The 20,421-nt window shown below is 35.6% G+C and overlaps 1 protein-coding gene across 2 annotated transcripts in view; it reads right to left on the reverse strand.

The window, feature by feature from the left end:
* Window positions 1-4,798: 4,798 nt before the first annotated feature.
* IFT57 (intraflagellar transport 57) overlaps window positions 4,799-20,421 on the reverse strand; it is a 32,081-nt gene continuing 16,458 nt past the window's right edge. For both annotated transcript variants that reach the window (XM_058185215.1, XM_058185216.1), the window contains exons 6-11: window positions 19,315-19,434; window positions 15,471-15,542; window positions 14,168-14,299; window positions 13,879-13,941; window positions 5,948-6,014; window positions 4,799-5,275 (exon numbers count right to left, since the gene is read on the reverse strand). In XM_058185215.1, coding sequence (XP_058041198.1) covers window positions 5,094-5,275; window positions 5,948-6,014; window positions 13,879-13,941; window positions 14,168-14,299; window positions 15,471-15,542; window positions 19,315-19,434 — 636 coding nt within the window. In that variant the 3' untranslated portion in view covers window positions 4,799-5,093. The remainder of the gene's footprint in view (window positions 5,276-5,947; window positions 6,015-13,878; window positions 13,942-14,167; window positions 14,300-15,470; window positions 15,543-19,314; window positions 19,435-20,421) is intronic.

The raw sequence follows: 20,421 nt of genomic DNA on the forward strand, positions 1-20,421 counted from the left end.
AAATTATTTTTTTAAAAAAAGAAATCATTTAGGGAGTGCTATTTTCTCTGTTCTACCTTTTCTTGAAAACAGAGTTATGTATATTTTGCGGCTTATGTTGTAATTCTGTATTTCTTCTGACCTCAATTCGTAACCTATGTAATCAGATAGAGCTCTGGAATGGGAGCTCCATATCCTGAAAGCCTCCTATCCTTATCATATAATAAACTTTTTTAATGACAAATCATTCCAAATGTTTTTATTATTATTAGAAACAATCTTTTTAGCAGAAAAATACAAAGCAGTTGTAAGGTTAACAATACTAGTCCTATATAACAATAGAAATCCTGAATGAACAAGTGGGAGGATTTAAGTAGGCAGATTTTAAAAAAATTGCTGAAATTAATTCAATTACCTAACAAGTATTGTGGTTAAATCAAAGAAATATTAATATGAGTAATAAGGAAAAACTAAGCACACACAGATAAATTATTAGCCAAGCAACACAAAAGGCACTGCAAGATTTAGGTTGTCCTGGTTCCAGTTTGAAGTATCACAAGGCATGTTGCAAGAGAAAAGAACCAAGAGACGCCCTGTCTTGTGATTAACAATATAAATAAATCCACTGACAGTTTAAGATCGTTAACAGTTTTCAAAATCTTGTCCAAGAAGCAGGCTGTTAATGCTTGCCTGGTTTTAAGATTAAACACCACTGTGTTTGATAGAACACGGCATACAATTCCATGTCAAGCTTTCAATCCATGTTGAACAATTGAGAATGGAAAGAAGAAAGGAGGCAAAACCCTGCAGGAATCTATAGTTGTTTTAAAGTAAGAAACTGGCTTTGTACGGATTCCATTTCTCATTATGAAAAGGTAGTTGTATGCAATAAACCTTTTAGAACATAATAGGTAATGACCATTTGAATTCAGCCCAAGTTACTGCTGATGAATTATTAGAATCCCTTACACTTCAGGAAGTCAGTGAGATAGTGTTTTATTAAGGCACTGAAGCAAAGGATAGTTCATAGAAAGAAAACAACATCTTTCATGTCCGGCATGAACTATATGCTTGCTGCACTGACTCTGGAGCAAATAAATGTTTCAAGGATCAGGACATCATCTATTCAAGAAGATTTAAAATAAAGCAGGAACTATAACTGCAGCAGTGTCGATGCTCATTTTTCCTGGAAACTCCATGGTATACAGTTGAGATATTAGACTGAGTCATGGGGAAAGCACAAGAAATAGGTTCCAGGAAGCAAAATGATTTAAGTTTAATGATTAAATATGACAGATACTCCTTCTGGGCACACCTTAGTATCGCATACAAGACCTCTTTCATGATTTCTGTAGAAGTAATTCTAGTATTTATTGAGAAATGAATGTGCCATTTCTCACCCTTGTCATTCTTCTGCATTCAGCTTTGTTTCTGCAGATTTTCCCAATTCTTATGTTCATATAACAAAAATGGGTAGAAGCATGCACCCATACATAGAAATTTTTGCTTCTTTTTAGAACATTAATTCTTCACTACTTCTGCCCCTCCCAGTAATCTCTACTAGCATTCTTCCCCCATCTTCAGTAAATGTTATACCAAATGTTATACATTTGCTTGATCTACTTTTTCAACTATTACAACTATTACTTACAAGTTGTTATAATTCAAGCCATTTCCTCTATCACATTTTCAGTCATTTATGAAGAATCAACTAGAATGGGGGGGGGAGGGGAAGGCAATTCCCTGGTTACACATGCAGGTAATCTTTGGCTTACAACTGATTGTTTAGCGATATTCAAAGTTATGACAGACGTACCTGAGGGACAACCTGGATTTGAAATTCCGATGACCTCCCCCCCCACCCCTGGTCACATGAATAAACTTTCAGCATTCAGCAACCAGGGTGAATTTATGACTGTTTCCCATAGTCATGTGACTGCATTTTACTTCTGATTTTGCTGAAAACTGCCATTTACTTCTAGTTTTTGGCAAAACTGGCCCATATCAAACCACTGGTTTGCTTAACAACTCCAGCATTTGCTTAATAAACATGGTGGCTGGCGTTCACTTAACAACTGCATTATCGTAACCATGATGGGAAGACTCTATTACAGATATAAGTAGAAAACTCCCTGTAGCTGTTTACAACAGATTAATTTTCAGATCTATACACCATGCTGCATCGTATAATCTGCCTCACTGCAAATAATTTGGTATTGTCCCCAAACAAAGACTACACATTCATTTACATTGTCAACCAATCATCACTCATCAGAAGCTTTCCTTAACACATTTTCTATACACCACATTTAACAACCAGGGATACATACAGTATCCCATCAAACTCTTTGTTCAAGGAATGAACTATTGCATAGGCTTCATTTCCATTACATATATTCAAATTGCTTCAGCAAGCAACCCCAACTCCATATTCAGGCAAAACATTCCAAAATTGAAGTTTATTTTATCACACAATTTCTCATACAAAATGTATTATACATATAATAAGCTTTTCATATATATTTTAAATTATTTGTTAAAGGAAAAAAACTGTTCTGTATATTCTGTACCTACAATAAACTGCACAGCATTACTAACATTTTTGCTCACAATCATTTCTTAGCCCCCCTCTTCAATCATAATTCTGCAAAACATTCTTGAGGACAATTAATAAGATAATGCTCCATTAGTTTTTGTATTCATTCTTGCTTCTTTTCCATCTGTATAGGGAAATTAAGGCATTCTTCCAATTATCATACTGACAATTTTCATACACATGCTAAAGGAATTGCATATACCTGCTTCCTTACTATTTTTCAACATTCTCAAAGCATTTATGATTTCCCTTTTTCCTTGGATACTCACATAAACATTCCAGTTCCACTCTTTAGCTTAGCATCATCATCCCTACAGCACAAATTTCTAAAATACTTCTTGAAGTATTCTCAAATTTTAGTTTTATTCTAAATCATTTTTTTTTATTTTCTCTGCTGGAGTCTCTTTGTTGAGCTCTGTTCATCTCTCTACTATTTTTCTCTTAAAATACATTGTACAATCTATTTCATCCTCATTTTTCCAGCCACCATCCTCATATTTTTCTCATCCATTGATTTCCTTTTTTACTTCATTATTCACAGAATTTCATGGTTAATGTGTGAATACATGTGAACACATTTTCCTTCTGTTCCAAGCAGCTTCCACATTGTTCTTTCGTTACATCCAGTTTCAATTGTCTTAATAGTTTTACCTGTAAGACCAATACTTTCTCTTCCTGCAGCTGTCCTACTTCCACTCTAATTTCTTTCTTTGTTTTTCGTCTATATCCATGTTTCAAGATCTGCTCTTATAGACCTGCATCCTACTAAACTCGAGTCTCAGAGAAAAATTTACTTTCTTGAGACCAGATAGCTGGTTTGAAGAAGCTAATAAGAAACAAACCCAAAATTGCAGAATGATAGCACTTTTCCACTCTCAAAATGACTACTTATCTATTCTTACAAATGCTTTGTGACTAGGGGAAGTTTCAAATTAGCCAATGAAAAGAGAAAGCAATGCACAAATATTCTCTGGTGTTGAAGAAACACATCTGAGTAAAGAAGAATGGGGTGGGGAGGTGATAGTAATAACTGAGTATTTTAATTATTGCTTGATTACCGGATGTACTTCCCTATGGTTGAATAAATAGAAATTTCCCCCCCAGTTTGAGTCAACAGAAAAGTATGTTGATGTCATTTTTACTGCCACCATAGCCGATTTAAAGAGAATCAGTTACTCAGATCACAGATCGTGTCCTTACAGATTTAATGAAGGACAACTTCAAGGCACTAATTGGTTGTTCTTCAACTTCTTTTCCCTCTGAGTCATTAGTTGGCAGAAAAAACAATCACCAATCATTCTCTATTTATGAGACACAACTCAGGATTCCATATGCTCCCTCCTGTTTCATCTTGCAATCCTCCTATACCATAACATCTAGCCCAGGGGTGTCAAACTTGTGCCGACACATCGTCACGTGAAGTATCCCAACTTTTCCCTTGGCTAAACTGGAGGTGGGCGTGGCCAGCACATGACACATCCAGCTTGCAGGCCACAAGTTTGACACCCCTGATCTAGCCAGATAGGTTTTCCCCTCATAGGACTAGCAATTCTAACCAAAAAAAAGCGCAAAACAAAATAACCTGTCTATTGGGATGGAGCTTGCACCGAGATCTACAGATATATACTAGAGTCACCAAATGACCATCAAGACCACGCCCAGCAACATTGACAGGACAAGCCACTAGACCAGTGATGGCAAACCTTTTTGGCACCGAATGCCCAAACCGGAATGTGTGCATGTGCCAGAAACCTGAAGACCAGCTGGCCTGTGTGCATGCCCGCAGAGAGGGATCTGCATGTCACCTCTGGCACGGGTGCTCTAGGTGCTGACAACGGCATGAGTGCCCACACAGAGGGCTCTGTATGCCACCTTTGGCACGGGTGCCATAGGTTCGCCATCATGGCACTAGTATAAAAAAAGAGAGCAAAACCTACACCCTACTAGCACAGATGATGTTATCTAGTTTGGCAATGAAACATCAAGAAAACAATCAAGATCTGACCTAAAAATGTAGTATATAATTAGGATTACATTACAGATTATAGACATAGACTGTAATGCAATGTAATCTAACTAGGTAGTTCTTGAGCAAAATTAGTTTTCTAGAAATTTCCTAGATCAAAAACAACAAACTACAAACTGGATGAGATAGAGTCTGATAAAGTCCATAAAGTTGTGATGACTCATTGTCTTAGAAAAAGGAAGACAATCTTGATGATGTTTACATTTAGATGTTTTGCAACAATTTATTTTTGTATAGGATTTTGCTTTTGAATAATTTTTCATTTCAATGCAATGCAATCCAAAACTTTTAATATACTACATACTTGTTAAAAGTATTTTCTTTCCACATGTCCAGACACACATACATACAAAAACACACACACAGTAGGTCTTGATTGTAAAACATAAATCGTTTTGTTTATATACACAGTAATAGATTTGCAGCATGACATACATAAATGCAAAAATATATTATGTACAAATTTTATTAGCATAGCATTTATTTTAAAAATTAATAAGTACCAACAATTGAAGAATCTGGAATTATAGTAGCATGCATGTCTCTTGTCATATTTGATTTTTCTTTCAACTTTGATTGAAGTAATGTGTGTTCCACTACGCCAATTCGTATGTCCATCTGAATGGTTTCTTGCTTCAGTTTGGTTAAAGCCTGTTTTATCTTCACTAATGGAGCTATTAAAGGAAAATGTAAAAAACAGTATGGTTTTTTTCCCTTTCAGTTTGCTGCACAGTTATTATTTCCTCCTATGATTCAATTTCTTTTAATCAAGATAAATGAACAGAAGAATGACAATATTCTGGAATCATTTATAGATTATCATTTCATATCAAACCTCATTATAAAACATATTGTATTTTCCATCTTCATGACATTTTAGACCTGAAGATATATATTAAACATATACATATATTCCCAATAGTTACAGAGATAACACAGAATGTTCTATTTGAAAAATGCCTGCACATGTGTTTTTATCAACTTTATTTACTTTTATCAATGTCTTCAGAATTAAGTAACTCTCCCAAACTTAAAAAGACAACAAACATGATTCAGCAATAATCAAGAAACATGCTACATCTTCATTCCAGACAACATTTAGGTTTGTGGACATATAAAAATAGAATTAAACTGCAACCAGTATCTTCTATTTATCTTTTCACAGCTGAATAGTCTATTTTTGTACCCGTTATACAAATTAAAATATCCCAGAAGGCAGCAGTGTCAAAGCATTTCTATTATGTTGCCAAGAAAATAGTCCAGGTGTGTCTATCAAGACTAAATATATTGAGATATTGTTCTATATTTGGGGGGAAAACTCAAGAGAAGACCTCAGAATGCCTTACCTCCATCAGTCATACTGCTTCCCTTTTCTTCCATTTCTTGTTTTACTTTCTCTAATTCTTCAGTAATCTTAGACAAAAAAATAACAAGTTTTAATTACTTTCACTTTGAAGTTAAGGATACCTCTTTGTCTTCTACACAGAAAAACCTGTTTCTTTATGCTATTAAATTGTTGTTGGAGTTAAATTGACTCCCTTTTCCTCTGTGAAAATGCCAGCCTAATATAAAAATCTTATTGACATCACAATTCAAAAACAACTGAGGTGTCAGGATCCCAAAAGTCAACCTACATTCTTCATAGAGCAAACAGAAAAACTAAAATAGAGCAGAATGATGAAATACTAAGCTCATTGAACATAATGGGAGAGGCTCAACTTACTGGAGTATAGTCCCCACTACACAGACCAACATAAATTTTTAAAAAGTGCTAAAAATTACACTGTGAAAATATTCTGATTCTAAAACAGGTTAAGGAAAGCACATATATTCTGCAGGGTTCAAAAGAATAAAACAGTTTTTTTTATTTAAAATGTGCTTGGAGGCTGTGAGGGTCTAAATAAGGAAGAACAGGCTTCAACTTAACTCTAGGAGACTGGGGAGGCGAGTTTGTGACACCCCCAACCTCCGGAGCCAGATCTGGAGATTTTCCAGATTGGTTCTGGATGGGGCTTTACTTCCTCAATCAGACCGCTAGGAAATTTTAGGGGTCTTCCTGAAATCTATATACTGCCTGAAGAACAGATGGGGGACATGGCCAGGAGAGCTTTGGACTACTTTTTTTTTTTAATTTATATCCCGCCCTTCTCCAAAGACTCAGGGCGGCTTACACAGTGTTAAGCAATAGTCTTCATCCATTTGTATATTATATACAAAGTCAACTTTTTGTGCTCAAATTGAAATTATTTCTAAATCACTGGGCCCTGCTTATGGCCATTCATGCATTGGCCTTCTCCCAAATAGATTTCCACAATGTGCTGTACATGGGGTTGCCCTTGAAGACCATCCAGAAGTTGCAAATGATCCAAAATGCAGCAGGATTGGTATTAATGAACCCTTCAGTACACCTATGTGACACTACTATTTCATGAGATGAACTAGGTTCTAGTAGACTTCTGGTTACAATTCAAGATGCTGCCTCAGGACAGTGGTATAGACAGTAAGGAAGATGATCTTGACAGAGGTATGTAGGTTCCACTGCTAGGAAAAAGGGGCTGAAGCATTTTTAAGGTCCATAACAAGATAACATTTGGAAGTGGCTTAGGCAGATGTTTCTCTAATTCACATAAGTGTAGGAAGGAGGAGGAAGTACAGAACAATCAGGCTTGCAAGATTTTTTTTATTTGATATTCAGAACTAATACATGTATGTTTCCTTCTCATTTGAAAAATTTATGGAGAATGGACCTCGACTTGCTTTATTTTCTCTATTTTTTTCCTTCTTTTATATATTCTCAAAAACTGAAAGTAAATAGCAGATCAGGTAAAAAAGTTCTTCACTTACTGAAGAACCAAGTTCTGTTTTGAAAACCATCTCCTAACAAGTATCATTCATCTCTAAAGCTGTTTGTTCCCAAAGATCAAGGAATTCTTTGGGTTCAAATATCACACTAAAACATGAGGTGGTTTGTTTAGGTTTGCATTCTGTAAACCATACGCAGCCTTTTTGAATTATATTTACATTTTTAGAACACAAGACGGGCATGCTTACAAATGGCTGCAATAAGAGTGTGGCTTATTACAAAATATTTATTAATGAGAAATTAAAAGAGCAAGATAATTACTTATCATCTTCTCTATTACCTGTTTACCTGCCACTGTTTAACGGCAGATGGCCATACTTTCAATCAGAATAGTAGTGATGTTTCATTTTTATGTTTTAAGTCTTCCTCTAGAGTCATTGTGATGCCCAGAAGATTAAAAAAAATTAAAATGAGGCTAGACTTTGCAGCATGCATATTTCCATTTTTAATTAATTCCTTTAATAAATTAGGTGAGGTATGGAGCACACATATCAAGGAACAAGTCTGAATCAAACATATTGGCATCCCAATATTCCACAACAAGTACACAGAACTTTGAGGGTTGTATGAAGTCAACCACTGAGGACAGTAAACCATGATTCATAGTTTGATCTAGTATGTGAAGCAGACATCTATGCATTAAAAAATAATATAGTCCTTGACTTATGACACAATTGAGCACAACATTTCCGTTGTTAAGCAAGACAGTTGCTAAGTGAGTTTTGTCCCATTTTAAAACCTTTCTTGCCACAGTTGTTAAGTGAATCACTGCAGTTGTTAAGTAGAACAGCTGTTAAGTGAATCTGGCTTCTCCTGACTTTGTTTGACAGAAGGTAACAAAAGATGATCACATGATCCCAGGACAGTGCAACTGTCATTAATACATGCCAGTTGCCAAGCCTCCAAATTTTGATCACAAGACCATAAGGGTGCTGTAACGGTCATAAGTGTGAAAAACAGTCTTAACTCACTTTTTCTGGTGCTGTTGTAACTTTGAATAGTTACTAAATGAATGGTTATAAGCTAAGGACTACTTGTAGTTTCACTGAAATAGAAACAGTATGAGTGTTGGAACACAAGAGATGGGAAAACCACTAGAAGCCAAAACTGTGAAAAATATCAGCAACAGCAGCTTGAGGAAGGAAATTTTATACTTTGAGAGACTAACATCTGGCTGTTGCTGTTGTAGCAGCCTCTACAACCTGGCACAATCTTGAATGTCAAAAGCGCAGCTAGAATATCTGCAGTCTAAGAGAAAAAAAAGACCATTATCCTTCCTTAAGTAATGATTGACTGTTTTCTTATCTCTTAGATGCAGTATCTGCTGTTGAGAATTTCTGTTTATAAGAGGACTAGAGACACTCAAGTTACATTATGCATATATATACATAATGTTGGTAGTTTCGCTTTTTCATTATTTTCAGTAAAATAGATTCCCCAAAGTAAATCTGCCATTTGGCAAGATGCAGTGGCCAGTTCAAGTGGGAGACAAATAAGGATTACTTAGCTACCATAACCACCTCAGAGCAAGGTATTCCAGCTGGCAAGAGACTGTGAGTGGAAAGAGCAGTATTGCTGTGGCAGCCAGCCAAGTCAAACAGATGGAGAACAGGCTGGCTGCAGCAGCTCTGGGTTTTTTATGCCATTCTGCCTCAATGCTTAATAAAGTAAACATAATTTAAAATCAAGTGAAAATGGAAGAGGGTAAATGAATCACACTCAGACAACTGACCCTTGCTGAGGAATACATAACTATGACATATTAATTTTTTTTAAAAAACTTCTAATATTGCAAACTACCCTATTGAAGCCCACAGAGTAAGTAAGATTATTACAGCCATAGGCCTGAACAAATAGAAAAACACTCACTAAATATACAATTAAAAATTCAAGAATAAAATAATACATATCAAGATGAAAACCAGTTATCTGTTATGTAACTTAAAATTAAAATATTACTGACATCAATTGTGTCTAGTACCATTCCTAAGATTAAAATACATGATCTCAACTAATAGGATCCCTTCCTAATTTACATGCATGTAGAACCGTCAGGTAAGTGAGTAAATGTATTTTCCCCATAACTGTTATATATATCTCCAAAAAGCTGGCGTCAGTTGACATCTATAATTCGGTAACCAATTTTTTTCTTGTGAACATTGCAGCGACACAACATTTTGCCACTGCACGTGTGAAGCCCACAGAAATCCAACTAACTTAGGAAGGTATATGGAAGAACTACTGCACACTAAAAACTAAGACGATAGCTAAAATGGAAGAAATACAGAAATCATAGTTAATATATTTTGTCAGGTTTAGTATAACTGAAACAGAGAGCCTCACTGGAAGGATAACATTACTTCAAACTGGAAATGTATGAATAAGCAGAGCATGTGGTTCCATAGCCAAAACAGCACCGTGTCTCTGAAGTTCACATGCAACAGCAATAGCACTTAGGCTTATATACAGCTTCATAGTGCTTTGCAGCCCTCTCTAAGTAGTTTAGAGAGTCAGCATATTGCCCCCAACAATCTGGGTCCTCGTTTTATTGATCTCGGAAGGATGGAAGGCTGAGTCAATCTCGAGCCGTTAGGATCAAACTCCTGACAGTGGGCAGAGTTAGCCTGCAATACTACATTCTAATCACTATGCCACCACAGCAAACCTTTTCAATCTCATTTATCTATGATGGTAATATCATGTTCAGGGGCTTTTTCACAGGATGGTTCCTACGAATTACAAATCTTGCTTTAATAGGTCATACTTATAATGGCTCTGTTAAAAAAAAGACTTTACACCCAAGGTTTCCTTCTTCTGTCTACTGACATTTAAAACACATGTGTATCTTGTTCAATTCTTAATAAAGTAAACATAATTTAAAATCAAGTGAAAATGGAAGAGGGTAAATGAATCACACTCAGACAACTGACCCTTGCTGAGGAATACATAACTATGACATATTAATTTCTTAAAAAAACTTCTAATATTGCAAACTACCCTATTGAAGCCCACAGAGTAAGTAAGATTATTACAGCCATAGGCCTGAACAAATAGAAAAACACTCACTAAATATACAATTAAAAATTCAAGAATAAAATAATACATATCAAGATTAAAAACCAGTTATCTGTTATGTAACTTAAAATTAAAATATTACTGACATCAATTGTGTCTAGTACCATTCCTAAGATTAAAATACATGATCTCAACTAATAGGATCCCTTCCTAATTTACATGCATGTAGAACCGTCAGGTAAGTGAGTAAATGTATTTTTCCCATAACTGTTATATATATCTCCAAAAAGCTGGCGTCAGTTGACATCTATAATTCGGTAACCAATTTTTTTCTTGTGGACATTGCAGCGACACAAAATTTTGCCACTGCACGTGTGAAGCCCACAGAAATCCAACTAACTTAGGAAGGTATATGGAAGAACTACTGCACACTAAAAACTAAGACAATAGCTAAAATGGAAGAAATACAGAAATCATAGTTAATATATTTTGTCAGGTTTAGTATAACTGAAACAGAGAGCCTCACTGGAAGGATAACATTACTTCAAACTGGAAATGTATGAATAAGCAGAGCATGTGGTTCCATAGCCAAAACAGCACTGTGTCTCTGAATTTCACATGCAACAGCAATAGCACTTAGGCTTATGTACAGCTTCATAGTGCTTTGCAGCCCTCTCTAAGTAGTTTAGCGAGTCAGCATATTGCCCCCAACAATCTGGGTCCTCGTTTTATTGATCTCGGAAGGATGGAAGGCTGAGTCAATCTCGAGCCGTTAGGATCAAACTCCTGACAGTGGGCAGAGTTAGCCTGCAATACTACATTCTAATCACTATGCCACCACAGCAAACCTTTTCAATCTCATTTATCTATGATGGTAATATCATGTTCAGGGGCTTTTTCACAGGATGGTTCCTACGAATTACAAATCTTGCTTTAATAGGTCATACTTATAATGGCTCTGTTAAAAAAAAGACTTTACACCCAAGGTTTCCTTCTTCTGTCTACTGACATATTTAAAACACATGTGTATCTTGTTCAATTCTTAATGCATAAAAATAATCAACAATACAAAGTAGATAAATGAGAAATGTCTATTATATAAATTGATTTGATTCTGATGAAACACTCACCAGAGGCCCTGTCTTTTAGTCATGTAAAGTTATATACTGTACATTCATTTATTTAAAATTAAGATAAAATTTAAGTTATTTGAAAAGGAAAATCACTAATTCATTCATCCTGAACCATTTCACAGAAGCAGAGTACAGTAAATCATTTAATCGAGGTCAGTGAACTGGCTTCAAGGAGAGAACTGACAGAAATGGAATTCTCAAGTGTCCATTCAGAGTGCTCTAAATTTCAAATCATACAACTTATAACAACTAAGTCTTCATGAATACTTCAGGATAAATCCATTGCTTACTTTCAATCAGTCATCCACAAGTTAAAACTCTGTCACAAACATGCTAAAACACCATATACTAGTGACCTACCATCACTATTTTAATGTAATGAAATTTTATTGATTTATAAGATTTATATAGCTGCCTATCTTATACCTTGGGCAGCTAATGAAAAAATATCCAATATAAATTTGATAAAAGATACACACAGAAACCTCACACAATTAAAAACCATCATCCTCTAAATGAGGCACCAAAATAACCTCACGCTAATATTACATATGCTGGGTCAGCTCACATCCTGACTCAGCACCTCAGTGAACAGCATATATCTATGGTCTTTACTGTACTCTGAACACATTTAGACTCCGATAACCTTCAGATGTTTGTTCAAGCATACCTCATCCAGTCTGGGGTGGGAATGATACTCACTACAAGAACTAAGTGACATTGCATTGTTATGGCTCATCACCCAAACTGCCAGGATAACTTTTTTCAGTGGCTTCATACAGAAATTAAATACTGAGGAGATAATAAAACCCAGGTGGAACAAACATGGTTTCAAACATCACATCTCATGATTACAACCTGGAAATTGCCACTGATGAGTAGAACTACTAAATCCCTGTCCTTGTAGACAGACCAGCAAGATACCATGGTCAATGGTATTTAATCTGCCAAAAAGGATAATGGGAGCAAGACAGATGGATTCCTCTATCAAGAAGAATTTTATCCACCAGGGTGACCGATGCTGTTTCTATCCCATGACCAAATCTGATTACTAATTACTGACAGGGTTATCTATAGTTGAATGCCATATTAACAACAACCTTCCTCTAAAAAATAAGCTTGGAAACTAGGAGAAAGTTGTCAAAAATAGCTGGAGTAAGGGAGGTTTTAAAATAGCTAGGTTATGGAAGAAATTATACTTTAAAAAAAAAAAGAATTCATAATCCCCATCCTAGAGAACACTGACATTTTTCCAGATCCAGCTGATCATCCTTCACCAAACGTCTGAAGGAATCAGCTGAACATGGAACAAAGTGACAGGTAGCAAAAACCATACTACAGGGGATCTTAACTTCTCTGGAGTCAATAAACTCAAATACTGGTTAACAACACAAGATCCCATGTCATTAGTCACATTGGATTAGCTGCCCAAAAATGCTTAAAATCAACCAGTAAACCTGAAGTCTTCTCCCACACAGTCTTCCCTAAATGATCCCAATAACATGAAGAGAAACCAGGTAGGAATCTTTGGATGCTTAAAGTATAAAGAAAAGATGTTTTGCCACTGTTATTACAATTATAGTCTTGAGGCTTGAGCCTTATCAGAGCTTAGTTGCAGCCACTTCAGATTTTGTGCAACCATTACTTTAGGCATCATTTTAATTGTTTCATTTCCCTCAGTGCAATAAACATATGGGATTAATTATTGAGCAGAAGCCTTAAAGGAATAAATTTATTGAATATGTTGGCTGTTTACTTATTCCAAAGATTGACTAAATGTGAGATAGAACTGCCTGCCAAATTGTCAGGAAAATTAGCAAACCATCCTTTGGAAGCCATTGAGTGCCTAAGGGTGATCAATTTTTACCATGAAGAAATCCAGAAGAGCCATGAGATTCCATTTCAACAAAGAATCTGATTCTTTGCATCTCAATATTGCAAAGACAGATATCACTAGTCTCCATTTCCAGATTGATTTGCTTAGATGATGATACAGCAGGATCCCACTCACATGTCACGAAGCCCAGATTACCTGGAACAGGCCCATAGTTGCCATGGAGTTCTTGAACTCAGAAACTGTAGCAAAAACCATCCTCCCAGTGGTGGAAAATGCAGTCCCAATGACTATCAATCTCTACTACATTTTTGGAAATAACAAATCCCAGTCTCCACAATTACACTATTATTTTCACCATATTTGAATATGAGGGGAAACATATACCTATTCACTTGATATCTGACATAATACTAAGATAAACAAGTGTACCTCAGACAGAATTCTTGTCCTCTCTGTCACACCACCACTTCCTTGCTGATATTTCTCTTTGGCCTGTTTGGGGGAAGGGATAGGAAGAAATATTAGGAAATATTTTAATCAGGTGCAGAAATTCTATGAAAATGTCTCCTTTCAGAGGAACAATGCTAAATGTGAACATTTGCTATATTTTTATGAATTGAGTTATAGTTTAAATATAAAATATATAATACAAAACATTCAGCTAGCAATAGCAGCAGCACAATACTGTAAAAATACTTTAAAATGCAAAGTAGATTACCTCACTCAAAAGTGCCTGTGCAGAACGATATTCTTGAACCAAATGTTCCAGCTGATTGTTAATATACTTTTCTCTACTGCTAACCTTTTCCAGAGTTCTGCTGATTTCATTATGAAGCTTGTCAAGATAGCCCTGTAAAAGTTTGACAAGTATGTTAATTATCACTGAAACTGATTGGGATCAAACATTCTGCTGAACTATTAGTCAATAGTTCTAACATGTCCAATGGAATTTCTTTTAACACTTTTTCATTTGAACAGCAGCCCATATTCCATGTCTACACAGGCTTTGAAAACTGTACCAAGTTTTAAAATCACATCTACAGCATTAGAAAAATACAAACACAAAGAATATTTTAGAAAGTCCTTTGGAGCACACTAACACTATGCTGGAAAAAATATGTTCAAATTTTGAAATACTAAAAATATCTGGATCCAAAGTACTTATGCTATTTTTCTATCTGGCTTAAGTTTATTTGTATCAAGGAACATAAAATAAATCCTAACACTAAAACCAGAGTAAACACTCTAGTTTCTCAATTATTTTGCACTTGAAAAGTTTAAAAAATGAAATGGGATGTATGCTGTTAGATCTTCTGAATTATTTAATTATGAGTGTTAAATAATTATCACTGTGCACCTGGACTCTGTAAACACTTTTGTAGCCTCAACAATTATTCATATTTGTTGCTCTGCTTAAAATTAAGTAAATGAATACTCTTAATAAAAAAGTCTTGCAACAGTATGTATCTCAGAATGAGAGCTAACAGTGTACAGTTGTATAATATTCATCTGCTCTTCATAGGAGTCAAAAATCTAATATTAAATTTACTTATTAGGAACCCTAAGGTTTTAAATCTTAATATAGGTCACACCTTCATCTTGGAGGTTAACACCATTTACCAGCTAACATCTCTTAGAGGAAAGAACTGATAATCTCAAAACAGTGCAGAAATCTCATTTGAAAGAAAAATCTTCCAAACATGTTGACCAAACCCAGTTACTTACAGAAATCTCCTAAAATAGGTATCATACAAAAATAGCTTGTTGGCAGAGACATCCCAATTCAAAAGGAAAAGAGATGCTTGGGGAAAAATACTTTTTATTCTTTAAAAGTGGTTTCAGAGAGAAAGCTGATGTTATAGGCCTTGTCAATCCTTGATGGAAATAATGTAACAACAGAATGTTGTCACAATAATGTTATAATAATGTAAGAACATACTACAACTGATTAATAGCATACAGTAACTGAATTGCCGCAAAGTCATTCAAAATGTCACTTTTGAATTATACATCAGACTTACACGGGTATCTTTTAAAGCTGATTCAATTCCATCTTGGTGCTGATGCATCTGATCCACGTGGATTCGCCAATCCTAAATAAAAATTTGAAAAATTTTAGAATTTAAAAAGAACTACTAAACAACCAAATAAATTTAACATCACCAAAATCCCATCTACTGTATGCAACTGAGATAAAAAATAGGTTTGAACTGCTGGATACAGTTTAGAAGATGCCCAATGTACCATAGCAAGAAATTCAATCAACTATCGTTGAAATAACAGTTGAACATATACCACACAAGAAACCAGAAAAATGCAAAAGTGGCTCTCAGATGAAACCATCAGAATAGCCAAGCAAAGAAAAGCAATCAAAGCAATGCAATATAAGAGGAAGCAAGGAGATCGAATACAGATTTCCAAAGAGCAGCAAGGAAAGACAGCAAAGTTTACTGAAACCAGAATTGCAAGCAGCTAAAGGAGGATCGTATGAAGATTCATGCCAAGAATGAATGCCTCTGGTGGTTCAATAGACTAATGCAGTCTGTTATTAACACAGCTGCTTGCAATTACTGCAGGTTCAAGTCCCACCAGGCCCAAGGTTGACTCAGCCTTCCATCCTTTATAAGGTAAAATGAGGACCCAGATTGCTGGGGGCAATAAAAGTTGACTTTGTATATAATATACAAATGGATGAGACTATTGCTTAACACAATGTAAGCCGCCCTGAGTCTTCGGAGAAGGGCGGAATATAAATTCAAAAAAAAAGAAAAAAGAAAAAAAAAAGAATGCATTTGTGCAAATCAAAATGATTTGAACACCATTTACTGCTAATAAAAGCATCATCAAAAAGAAGAAAGGGAAATAAAACTGTCTGACCAATGATGTATTAAGAATAGATAGCTTCAGAAGGGGCACTCATGACCATATTACAAATCTATCCTAAATCATGGGGGAAAAAATCTCAAGAATACAAGAAAGTCTTCGACTGTGTCGATCAAGACAAGCTGTGGAGAGTCTTAGAACACATCTGACACCACATCTGTCAAGTGGTGTATTTGCTGTACACAAATTATGAAACTATTGTGCCATATGGAAACATGTACTGGTTCAGGATAGAGAAAGGAGTGCAGCAAGGTTGCATTCTTTCACTTTTTTATTTAAAGTAGGCTGAAGTGATCATGAGGAAGCTGAAACTGGAAGAATTAAAAATTCTTTAAAAATTGTAAGAATAAAAACTGAATAAAGAAACACTAACAATCTTTGATATGCTGATGATATAACTCTCCTCTTATCGAAACCAAAATTTTGAAACATCTGATCACAATGATTAAAAAAGAAAACAAGAAAATCTGGCCTCTTCCTGAACATCAAAAACAATAAAACACATAACCACTGCAAAAATGGAAATGTCAAAATAACAATTGATAGGGAAGAGATTGAAAGCATGCAAGAATTCACTTTCCTATGATTTTGATAAAAGCAGTGAATGCAATCCAGAAATAAAGCATTGAATTGCTCTGGGTTGCTTAGCAATAAACATGAACTGAAAATGTTAGCTGGACTTCAGCACATCAGCCTGGAACTTAAATGCAGATTAGTTTTCACACAATAGTTGTCCATATGCATTTGCAGTTGCAAAAGTTGGATCATGAAAAAAAAGTCTAGTTGTTTGAGCTGTGGTGCTGAAGAAGGCTCCTGTACATTCCTTGAACAAGAAAAATAACAAAAAAGAATATAAAAACAGGCCTATTGCTGGAATCTTAAAATTCATAATTCCACCTTATTTTAGCTAAGAACTTTTTACACATCCCAACATTTCTCCACACCAACCTGCATGTAACATGGTACAGGTTAGCAAAGAAAAATCTTTAATATATAGGTGCCTCAATTGACTACTCAAGGTGCACGCTTTAAAGTTGACAAGTATAATTATAATAACAGGGAGTCACATAATTTAACAGAAATGTTCTGAATAAAAAATAATAATTGAAGGTGTGGAAAGGCAACAAGAAAGGAATTGCAATACTTGAAATAAACTGAATAAAGTGTAATTTCTTTACCATCTAAAATAATAACTACTCTGATTTCCTAGCAAAGCTGCAGTTATCCACTGACTGTGCTGAATGATGGCTTGAGCAATCACTATTTTTTCTCCCTGTATTGATTGTAATAATGATGGGCAGCAATGAAAACTTTTAATACTGCATGCCAAAACACAGTCACATTAGACATACAAGATAGCAGCAATGTGATTTAGTAATTTCCTTGATATACAGACAATAATTCAAAAACTTGATTTCAACACCCCACAGAAAAGAGTGCCATTACTATACAAGAGAGAAGAGAGTTGAGTGAAGAGAGCAAAAGCTGAATTGCCGATGTTGATTAGAAATAAATGGAAGAACCAGAATAAATGGAATTGATACATTTAAGCATAGTTAGATGGAGATAAAAAGTTATGGGTGAGTGTGTAAAAACATTCAATTAAGAGGGCTTCAATAAAGAGTCAAGCAAATGCAAACAAACAAAAAAGATCTATAGGTAAACTCCATAAAATAGTAAAGTTAAGACATGGTTCAATAGAATATATTAGGCAAAGAGGTAATCCTCACTTAATAACCATTCGTTCAATGAGAGTTTGAAGCTACAAAAATGCTGAAATAATGGTAGTTACAGCAGATCAAAATTTGGGCCCTGAGTATCTTGTTTGCATTTACAATCACAGTGTGTGCTTCAACTTTCCCGCATCCACCTATCTCCCCCATCTCTGCTTTTTTGTCATCTGCCCTACCCAAGACATGGTTGACTGACCCTTCCTGAACCAGAGGGGACTTGAATGGAGGGGAGCATGACAAGGCAGGAAAAGTGTAAGGTCCTCACCTAATGATGGTGCACTCCTCACCTACTGACCACAACTGGACTACTGGAACTGCTGTCATTAAGTGGTTTAATCACATGATGTTTTGCTTAAGTGATGGAAATTCTGATTTCAGTTAGGGTTATTAAGTGATGCAGCCAAGGGATATCAGTGAACCTTCTGAGATTCCAAGTGAGTAGACTTAGGTAAATTAGTAGATCAAAACCCAAGATGTGCTGCTTAAGAGTACTTCTGATATTTTTTAAATTTTAAAGAATGACTTTGGGAAGTTAACAGTGAAGAAGATTAAAAAACAACTACAGTAGGCACAAACATGATTTGATTCCAAACTAACATTAGTAAATCAAGTTTTTCCTGAGGGGAAACGGAGGAAACTGAAGTTAAATGAAGCCATCATTCTAATCACATTTGACACTCATAAAATTTACATGCCTTCAGTTGGTATTGAAAGTTAGGGTACCTAAATATTATCTTAATGCTTCTAAAAATCTATTCACACATCTGCACAGCTTTCAGTAAGATCTTTGTGTTCAGCAATTGCAGCATATTTATTCTAGAATAATAAATTCTTTATTTGTATATTCTTACCTATGCTAACTATCTGATATTAGTCAGTATAAACTGCCTTTATTTTTAATTATCTCATTTAGGAGAGGAAAAGACAAATTTGGAAAGGCTGTATATTTCACAGATATTATAAAAATAACTGAGGTAAGAAGGTGGTGTAAAGTTCTTCCTTTTCCTTATATGAGCATTTTAGCAATTCTCCCTGACTTTCACACATATAGTGCAAATATCTATGGGGAGGAACGCTTCATTAATATACATGTACTTGTGGAAATTTTCATGTGATCCCTTCTTTTAGCAGAGAAGTTGCTGACCTACTTTCATAATGCCTAAACAGAGATGCATGCACATAGGTAGACTGTTTCTGAAAGATGACATGCTAACTTAAGAAGGAACATACTAAACAAGATCTTCCTTACCTTATTATCTGTTCTGATTGTGACTTTCAACTGAGGAAGAACACGTTCCACTTCAAGGTTCCACTCAGCTGCATCTATTTTAGATTCTAAAATCTCCTCCTGTTTAGACTCAAGCATGTCCTATCAAGATATTGGCATTACACAAACTAATGAATTATGCTATAATATGCAGTGATACAGAAAACACCCAGCCCATACGCAATTTCAAATCTGTTTTGCCAACATAAAGACCAAAGGGTGATTTGCCAATTACATCAGCACAAGCAGTAAACACTTAACAATCTTCTATATATATAAAAAAGGATCTATGTGTATACAATACAGCATAACTCTGGAACGTCTCGAGCAATTTCAACCAAACTTGGTACACAGATGACTTACTCTCTGGAAACAAATACTGTGGGGGTAAGACACCCCTCTCTGTGTGTGTGTGTTTGTGTGTGTGTGTTCCAGCATAACTTTGGAACACCTTGAGCAATTTTAATCAAACTTGCTACATAGATTACTTACTCTCTGGAAAAAAAATACTGTGGGGGGTAAGACACCCCTAACCCCCCTTGGGTATGGGTGGGGGTGAGGGTGTCTGTGTGGGGGGGTGTTTCAGCATAACTCTGGAACAGCTCAAGCAATTTCAACCAAACTAGGTACACAGATGACTTACTCTCTGGAAAAAAATACTGCGGGGGTAAGACACCCCTAACACCCCTTGGGTGTGGGTGGGGTGTCTGTGTGGGAGGGTGTTTAAGCATAACTCTGGAACGGCTCAAGCAATTTCAACCAAACTAGGTACACAGATGACTTACTCTCTGGAAAAAACACCCCTAACACCCCTCGGTATGTGTGTTTGTGTGTATCTGTCTGTGTGTGAGTGTCTTCCAGCATAACTCTGGAATGCCTGGGCTGCTGAAATGAAAAGGAATGAATTATATCTATAGTGTCAAATCACAGTACTTTTGACAGTGATAGTGTGCATTTTGTATTCAAGTTCTGTTAAGATACAGCCTGTTGTGCCTTAAAATGGCTTCTAATATACATCACAATGGAGTTGCCATGGTAACAGTTTCACTGTACTCTACAAGAGGGCTCCCTTTGTTAAGGGGGATTGGT

Source organism: Ahaetulla prasina, chromosome 5 (assembly GCF_028640845.1).
Source record: "Ahaetulla prasina isolate Xishuangbanna chromosome 5, ASM2864084v1, whole genome shotgun sequence".
NCBI classification, from domain to species: Eukaryota; Metazoa; Chordata; class Lepidosauria; order Squamata; family Colubridae; genus Ahaetulla; species Ahaetulla prasina.